General features: G+C 48.4%; 1 protein-coding gene across 1 annotated transcript in view; it reads right to left on the bottom strand.

Moving 5' to 3' along the window:
* Positions 1-6783: 6783 nt before the first annotated feature.
* The window catches only part of LOC109301889 (aldehyde oxidase-like), a 71010-nt gene continuing 68650 nt past the window's right edge, over positions 6784-9143 (bottom strand). Inside the window, exons 29-30 of the mRNA XM_019523190.1 lie at positions 8483-8650; positions 6784-7559 (exon numbers count right to left, since the gene is read on the bottom strand). Of these exons, the coding sequence (XP_019378735.1) occupies positions 7509-7559; positions 8483-8650 (219 nt within the window). The 3' untranslated portion in view covers positions 6784-7508. The remainder of the gene's footprint in view (positions 7560-8482; positions 8651-9143) is intronic.

Raw genomic sequence — 9143 nt, 5'->3', positions numbered from 1 at the left:
GACATGTGGTAAGTCCTGCACTGGGGGGGGGCCCTCCCAATCCCCAGCCCTACCCCTGCCCCTGCTCTGTGCCCAGCCTACCCATACTTCCCTGGACCCAGGTTCCCCCCACAGGATGCAGAGAAGCAGGACACTGTTCAAAATTTTATTGAGCAGCCCATGTCCCCACAGCTCAGTGGGCACAGGCCACTCACACCCCAAGGAAGGTGTTGATGCTGGCAGTGGTGTCGTCCTTGGCAGTGGAGGGTAGAGATGTGTAGAACTGTCACAGGTAGCCCTCCAGGTGGTGGAGGCTGCAGGGAAGCCTGGGCTTGCTCCCCGCACTATCGTAGCTCTGGTTCCCAAACCAGGCATGCAGGTGTGCCTGTGTCACCAGGAGGATCATCATCAGCAGGGAATAGTGGCTTGGGCACCCCTCCATCTGCACAAACAGCTCATCACACACTGCATGGGGCACATGTAGCAAGGGCACACTCATGGCACAGTGACAGCATGGTGGGGAGTGGCTGGGTCCAAGGTGCCTCCCCAGAGAGGCCCCTGATGGGAGGGTGAAGGCACGGCCAGCTCTTTGACCCAGTTATCTGGGAGCCTGGCACACCTACGCCTGGGTGCCGCTCCACAGCAGGTCCCCGCCTGGGCCTCGGAAGGCCTCTGCTGCCTCCCACCTGCAGGAGCCCTAGTGCTCACTGTGGCCCCTGGATCTGGGGGGGAACTGTCTGCAACCAGAGTGCTGGCCGCCTCCCACTGGGCTCTGTGCCCTGTGTGCCCCCAGTGCACAGCCCTCCATTCTGGGACTCAGAGAAAGACTGAGACTGATATATACAGTTTTCAGTTTAGGAGGAGGCTTTTTATTGTTTGCAGGTGGGGAGGTTGGTGGAAGGGCAGTGTGCATTGGGAAGGGAATGGGTAGGGGGTGCTGTTGGTTGAGGGGGGAGGTGGGGGAGATGGGGGAAGGGCAATAAAGGTTTTCATTACAAACATGTGCATGACCTGGAGTGGTGCTGGGGGGTGGGCAGGGGGTGGGGGTGTGTGAGCAATGGGGCAGGCAGGTGTCAACAGAGATGATTGGGTACACCTCCATGTCCTGGTGCTCCAGGTGGGGCTGGAGCTGCTGTAGCAAGTCTTCAAAAGTGGCCCAGGTCATCCAGAATGTTCTGACCCACTGGTCGTTACCCCATTCCTACAGCACAATGTGTTGCCACCAGTCCTGGCTGATGCAGCAGGCCCAGAGGCAGTAGGGCTTGTGAGACAGGAGGGCAACAGCAGTCCTGGCGGTGGCATCCTGGAGGCCCCGGAAGGCCACGTACCATTCGTCCAGCAGGTGGCCAGAGCAGGTGGGGAAGTTGGAGGGTGCAAGCTGGCCAAGCGGCAGGCATGTGGAATGGCAGCGGGCGAACAGAACATCTGTGGCAGCCCTGGGTGCTAGGGCCAGAAGCTGGGGCAGCCAGGGCTGGGAAGTGCAGCTGCAGCAGGAGCAAAGCAGGCATGTGCTGCTTGTGTCTCTGCCACACTGCTCTTCTGGTACTAGAAGCATCAGCCCAGAGGTCACAATGCAGAGGATGTGCTTTCCAGATGGCTGCCAAGTGCTGGCAGCTGGCTCTAGCTGCCAAGTGCTATCAGCCATGTGTCGGAGGCTGGAGCTCCCTCTCAGTGGTCACAGGGGCACATGGCAGGGCTTGAGTGACTTGGGATTAAAGCTAGTTTCAAGTCCTGCCACATGTAGACACTTGCCAAAAAAAATGCTTAATGCACATTAAATTTATGTGCACTTACATTCACATGTAGACATTCCCACCGTGTTGTATGTACTGTTGCACACATTCAGAGACACAGCAAAGGAGAGAAAGGGCCAGACCCAGCAAAAGAGGCACCACTGTTAGGGTAACAATAATTTGGATTATTGGGGAACATTGGATTTGCAGCTGAATACAAGGCATGACCTGTGGCCTAGCAGAGCTGCTGACCACAAGGCAGAATGATAGTTAAGCCAGCCATTTGCTTATGCTAAGTAACCATCTTAACTGTGTTAGCCATTTTCTGAGAAAAAAGCAGCAAGCGAGTCTGCGCGAGTCTGTGCGCTGTGAACCAGCTACAGTAAGGAGTGAGATAAAATACAGGGGCTCAAAAAGGGTGGAAGATGGTACAACTTGAGACAGAAAAACAGACTGGAATGTGGAAAACAACGTGTAATTCGTAACAGAATCCAAGATGAACATATGCAAAAAGGTAAATGGTGACTGGTGAAGAAGCCTCCAGAAGCTTCCAGGTTTTGTTCAAAGTCCACCTATTGACCGAAGAAAAGGAGTCAAGGTCTTAGACATGCGCTCATAGCAAAAAGACATGTAAATGAATGAAATGCATACACAATTCCATGTTAATGAAACAAACAGTAAACAGAGGCGGAACTTGAGGTGGAAGGAGAAATGGGTGGAACCGGAGGTGGAACAAGGCAGGGTAGATGTTAATGAGTATAAACCAAAGTGTATAAATATGGAAGAAAACTATTGTGTGCGGCTGCTCCTCATCTCTTATGGTGAGGGCTCGCCCAAAGCTGTCTCTGTGCCAAATAAAGCTGTTGCAAGCAATGTGGAAAAAAAAAAATTGCTCGCAACAGCAAATGAGTCCTGCTCCCAGCCTTGAGCATATTGGAGGTTGGGAGCACAGATCAGTTGGCCTTTAGTCCCAGCCTCTGGGGAATAGCAGCCACTTCCAGCTGTAGGCACATCAGAGTCACGGGCTCCAATGCAGCCCCACACCTGGGAGTCAAAATCACCTGATCAGTTAATCATGTTTTTAAGTAACATTTACCATTTGCCAGCGGTTAAGGAGTTAAGTCTACCAAAAGGCTCAGTGTTGTCCAGCTGCCACTATAGATACCTTTGCCTAAATTTTGAGAAGTCCCTGGGTGCCTAAATGTGTGCTTCTGGGCCTATCCAGAAAGACCTATGCCTTGGTTGTTTTGGGCAGCCAGCTGCTGGCTCACGCTTCACTCTCTGCCTGCCTTCCCCCACAAACACACTCTGATGGAAGAACATGCCCAGGACTCTGTATTTTATGCAATGAATGGTTAATGTGAACACAGGCATCACTGTGTATATCTGGCACTACTGGGACCTTCTCTCATCCCTGATAGTCCCAACCCAAACTGCCAGTTAAAACATAAACAAAAGACATAAACACTCTGGCTATAACTAAACTCTTACCTTACTGGCTTTACACCAAAACCCCTGCTTATCCTGGGTCCTAGTCCCCTGCCACCTCCCAGCTCCTTACTCGCTGTTCTCAGGCATAGCTGGATCTCAGTCACTTAGTCGCAGCCAACTCTCTACAAAGATCTTCCCCCTTCAGCCTCCAGGTCTAAACTGACCATCCTGAATCAGGCCCTGGGTTTATGTGCCTCATAGGCCCTGTCCCTTTCTGGTAATGTGGCTCCCCCAGCTACTCACAGGTGTTTTCTACTTAGGCTTGTTGGCTTAATTCTAGGGCAGCTTACTGCTGCCGCCTGGCTGTGTAACACTACCTTGTCACCTATGCAGGGCTCTACCCTGTCACACTATTGCAGGGCAGCCAGCCCTGCAAAAGGCACTCATAGCCTATAAATCCCTGGGGAGCTGCTCTTCTGTAACTCCTACTGAGCAGCCTTCCCCACCTGCTCCCTGCTGTTGCTTCTCTCCTAAAGTAACAGGAACCCTAGGCTCCCTGTTACTCGTGCAGATTTTTAAATAGTCAGGCAACAAACACACAGTGTACATTTGTAATAAAACAGGACATAACCTTTATTAAGAATGACAAATACTAAAAACCAGACAAGCTGATCCTATAATTGATGAAGGATAATGCAGTTTGATACCCCAACCCCTTGGCAGGTACAAACAGTTTATCCCTGCACTGGCACTGGCAGTGACATCAGTTCCAGTGGAGACTCAATGCCCAGACAGGCCAAACAGAGGTATCCCAATTCCTTCCCAGATGGATTGTGCTAGAACGACTCAAGATTTAAACTTCTCAGGATCTCCACAGCAGTCCTGCTAAGGCGAGGCTACTCAGGACACATCAACACAGAGTTTCTATCACCCGCTTTCACCACACCCCTTCCCATCTCCAATGCTTTCTGGGATTTGTTAGGTACCTTCATGTACTTCCTGGAATGGGGATTGTTGGTGGGTTTCTCCCTGCAAAGCCTGTGGAATGAACTAAGGTCAAAGCAGACAGAAGATGAATGTGGGAAAATACATTCATGGATAATGTGATTAACTGAATTCCTTATGATATATGGAAGGGAAGAAATAATACCACAGTGCAGTAAAGGAAGTAACATGCCCATCCAGGAAGGATACAGAAACCATGCATACATTGTAGAGAAACAGTAGTGCATGCATGCATGCAAAAAACAAAAATAGAGAAATCTTATTTTAATTGCAGGTGCAGAAATGATTGGCTTATAGCCACGCTTTAGTCACAGATATAGTATCTGACAATTGGTTTGGGGACAACTAGAGAAGAAATAATAATGCAATGGCTGTGTGAACAAACCACCCTGAGTCATTTACTTTAACTGCAAATGGCAGACCAGGTAGTTCAGGACAATCTGACTTGTTGAAAGGTTAGGACAGAACAGTGTGCAGCAAATTCACAGAGTAGTTGGAGGTAGTCTCCTGTTATCATTACCCCTTGGCTGAGAAATCATTAGCATACTGGGGCACTGAAACCACATACCAAACTTTAAAAATTACCCTGTTGCTTGCTTTCATTGCTGCCCATATAATTGCCCAAAAATATCAAGACAACTAATGATTCACCTGCAAAATAAAGTAAACTATATATTAGGGGTAAATCCCAAAAAAGATGCCAAAACCTTAATTCCAACATGCTTCACGAGTGTTCAGAATTGGAATCTCAGTTTCACAGTCTTAGAAGAGTTGAAGCCAATATTCTTGATGCGTTCAACTTTGAGGATGGTGTAAAAATCTGGAAGTGATTTTGTTATTTGGGTCCTCTCAATACTAAATATAAATGAACTTCGTTACAGGCTGGATTGTTTGCTGGTCTTTTCTTACGTCCAAATCTCAAGCATAATGAACATTTATCTTGATTAGCCTCTGATGCATCAAGGCACAGTGATACTTTTTTTTCTTTTAAACTCTTCAAACTATTTTTAAATTTGGGCATTGTTTTACCCCAGTGTACCCTGTGCCGTATTAGAAAACCAAAATGCTAATCCTTATGCTTTACTATGATGTGAATCTGCTTGTTAGAAAAATATGTACCTGCAATTAAAGACTAAAGCCCACTTCTCTTCTGGCCCTTTAAGAAGGGTCAGGTAGCCCTGTTGTGGAAACCCGACTGTAGAACATTTAGATAATGAGGGAGCTTAAAATCCCAGGGAAGAGAGAAAATGGTCTGAAAGAGCAGTTTTCAAGCAGGAGACAAGCTGTGAGCTGAACAAACTTGCTACTAGGGAGGGGCCTAGCTGTGCTGGGGCTAGAGCCAGAGTCCCCTCCTTGTGCCTGGGACAGGGCTGAAGGGTCTTGTTTGTTGATTTGTTTGCCTGCTGTTCAAAGACTGTGCTTTCATTTGGGAGTACTTGCTGCAGAGCTCCTCAGGAAGCAAATCCAGCCTGCAGGAGCCAGCAGGCTAAGTAACCCACTTACATGTATCCAATAGGGCTGTGAGAAGCTTTGTGTGCTGATTTGATTCGGAAGAGATTTGGTGGCCGAATCTCCAATTCCGAATCAAATCAGGGGACCAATAAAAAGGTCCAAATCAATTTGAAGCTCTCTGAATCTTTGGGAAAGATTCGGAGAGCTTTGGAGATTCAGACAGTCCCTGCCTGCTGCAGCACGGAGCTGGAGCCAGACTTGGAGCTGGTAAGTAGGGGGTGGAGGAGGGGGGGCAGGACCATCGGGGGACCCCTGCCAGCCCCCATGCCCTACCTGCTCCCCCAGCCCCCACATGGCTGCCTCTCCCACCCCAGCTTCCACTGCTTTAAAAAAAAGCCCCAACTTGCCAGGCAAGGGGAGGAATCCCTGCTGCCCCCCACTGCAAGGAGGACTCTGCCACAAGCCCCCTGACCCCTACCCACTCCCACCATGACTGCCCCGCCTGCCCCAGCTCCAGCCCTTTAAGAAAAAAAAACCTGAAACCCCCCCCAAGGACTCACCAGGTCCTGCAGCGGCCTTGGGGCTTCTGGGGGCTCATGGAAGGCCCCCCCACATGGCGCGGGGCAGCAGGGGGCAGTGGGGATTACTCCCTGCCAGGTAGGAATGGGTAAGTCCACAGTTTTGGGGGGGGGTGTTTCTTAAAGGGCTGGAGCTGGGGCGGGTGGGTCAGCCATTGTGGGGGCACGGACAGTGTGGGGGGTTCATGGCAGTGCCCCCCCATGCAGCATGGGACAGTGGGGATTGCCCCCTGCCCAGCAGCACCTGGTGAGTCAAAGTTTTTTTTTTATCAAAGTGCTGGGAGCTGGGGTGGGCAGGACAGCCATTGCGGGGCTGGGAGAGTGGCCAGGGATGAGCCCAGGTGATTCAGAGATTTGCCAGCAGCCGAATTTCCAAATCAGATTCAGCCGAATCAATTTGGAATAGTGATTCGAATCACCAAATCGCATCACTGTCCCCCAAATTGGCCAAATCCGAATCTGAAGCGAATACTAGCCACTTTGCACAGGCCTAGTATCCAATATACTCTTAAGTGTAGTATGCAATGGCACTCTTCAGTACCACTTTCAGAGACCACCTCATCAAGGACCTGACCCAAAGCTCAATGAAATCAAGCAAGTTTTTACACTGGGCCAGAAGACTTTGGGAAACAGCACAAGAAAATAAAAGTCTCCAAGAGAAATAAGAGCACAGTCATCCTTGCAACTTTTTAGTCATTCCTGTAAATCAGCCCTAGTGACTGAAGTGGATCTGCATGGGTGAAACAAAAGGCAGTTACATCCTTTGACTTTCAAGTACCCAAGGGTTTGTATCAACAATATCCACAGCAGTTTTTCTGCAAGAAACTACATCTTCTTGTCTGAAGTTTGTGATCAGAAGAATCCTGTGGTGGGCCCCCAAGGATATCAGGGTCTATGCAGATCTTTCATTGCAAGGTAAAAGTGTAAATTATCACTTATTTGAAGCTTTCAAATGTTGCATTGGGTGAGTAAAATTAAATCAATATCCAATACTACATTAACACACCCCTTCTCTCCTGCAGGTACGTTTCAGCAGATCTCCCTGGGTAAAAGACGAGTAGTGATTATTGAGTAAAACTCTCTGGACTATTTACGTGTGTTCCTAGAAATAAACTGTAGCCGTGGAGTATGCAGCAGTACAGCTAAATGCATTAAGAACAATCAGGAGGAAGAATGCATTAAAGGAGAGGGGATGGCAAGCTTCTTATTTGGATACAGGACTCTGTATTTTTAGTTAAAACATGTGTTGATTACTAAGGTAGAGGACTACATCTGATCAAAAAACTATCGTCGTATTTCATTCAAGCTGGGTATGAGATTTGGATTGTCTTCATATGGAGATGGCCCAAGGACTGAAGGAATCAGGCTGATCTTTCGCAATCTAACAAAATGAACAAGAAGTCATATAAGTGATTTTGTTAATGACATGCAGTTAGAAAGAGCTTGTTACAACCATTTCTAACCAGTACCTTCAACATATCATTGCACCTCTCATAGTTAGCCCCTGCTGAATTTACATGGATTAGGCATCAAATGCCTCTATGTATTTTACTGGCCAGGGTGGTCTACAGGAGGTTGGCAAACCTATCAGTGCTGTGCTGATAAGCAGGCAGATGATAGGGATGAAGGGGGCAGGAGGGAGGGGACATGTCATGCCAAGGACCATGGTCCCTGCACTAATGGCCCTACCCTCTGCCCAAGCTCCAAGATGCAAGTTGAATTTCACAGAGCTGCAAGTATGGGGGCCGACTCACCACCATTTCGATACCCCACATCAAGCATACAAATACAAGGCAAAAACTCTCTGAGTGGGATCTCAGGTTTTCTAGTTCACACAAAAGACAGACAATCTGCTCCACCCATATTTCAACAGCTCCTCAGGTGTGCACAGCAACCCCAGTGGTGCTGGAGTAAGTCCTCAGCGTACAGAAAAAGAGGCTAGTGTAGCTGCAGAAGGCATAAAACACAGGTGTGTGGGAAGAAATGAGTGGGAGCAGGTTGTACGAGGGGCAGGACAGGACAGGTAAGGGGAAGACAGGACAGGCCATGAACGGATATGTAATCTGAATAATTAAAATGAAAATCCTTAATGCCACAGACTGGAATGGCTTGCATGGGCTAGACCTGCTGATAGGCATTTTAAATTATTTAAGAATTTAAATTTAAGAATCATTAAAAAACAAGCAGAATGTTTCTATTGCACTTCAATTATGTCCTGGTGAACTATAAAAATTATGGGCCCAAGATGCCAAAAGGAACAGGCAGCAGCTAAACAGAAACTCTCAAAAAGTAAAGCCCCATTACCATCTTGGTAAAGTCATCAGCACAGGCCATTCGAATCCGCTCAGGTGTCAGGGGGCTGTTCAGCGCGAAGGGCCCTGGTAATCCTCTCTCCTTTCGTGCAGAGGCCACTGCATCCCTTAGAGCGAAGAATACAGAGCATCCTAGGAACAACCCTGCCTCACCTACACCCTGACAGAGAACACAGGGGGTCACATAGACATTCTCTATGAACACATTAAAGGAGGAAATGTATTGTCAATACTGGGGGGCTAAATGAAAGCCTTAAAAAATTACTGAGCAAAATGAGGCCTGATTTTGTTCTGTGGAAGTCAATGAGTATTTTCCATTGATTCAACAGAAGCAGAATTAGACCACACTATGTTTTCTGATTGCCTAAGGGATCTAAGCAGGCTGGTTTCAAATGCTAGCTACAGATATTAGGACTCTTTTGACTTCTCTTCAGTACAACAACCACCCCAGGGTGTTGAGGGAGCTAGCTGGGGTTATTGCAGGGCCCCTGGCACGGCTCTATGAGCGATCGTGGTGCTTGGGCCAGGTGCCAGATGATTGGAAGGTAGCAAATGTGGTCCCCATCTTCAAGAAGGGGAAGAGGGAGGACCCGGGTAACTATAGGCCCGTCAGTCTTACCTCAATCCTGGGGAAACTCTTTGAGAAGATCATC

This window comes from Gavialis gangeticus, unplaced genomic scaffold (genome assembly GCF_001723915.1).
Source record: "Gavialis gangeticus isolate Ggan-Ray unplaced genomic scaffold, GavGan_comp1, whole genome shotgun sequence".
Classification (NCBI taxonomy): domain Eukaryota; kingdom Metazoa; phylum Chordata; order Crocodylia; family Gavialidae; genus Gavialis; species Gavialis gangeticus.
Note: the sequence above shows the minus strand (reverse complement) of the source record. Positions and strands in the feature narration are given on the sequence as shown.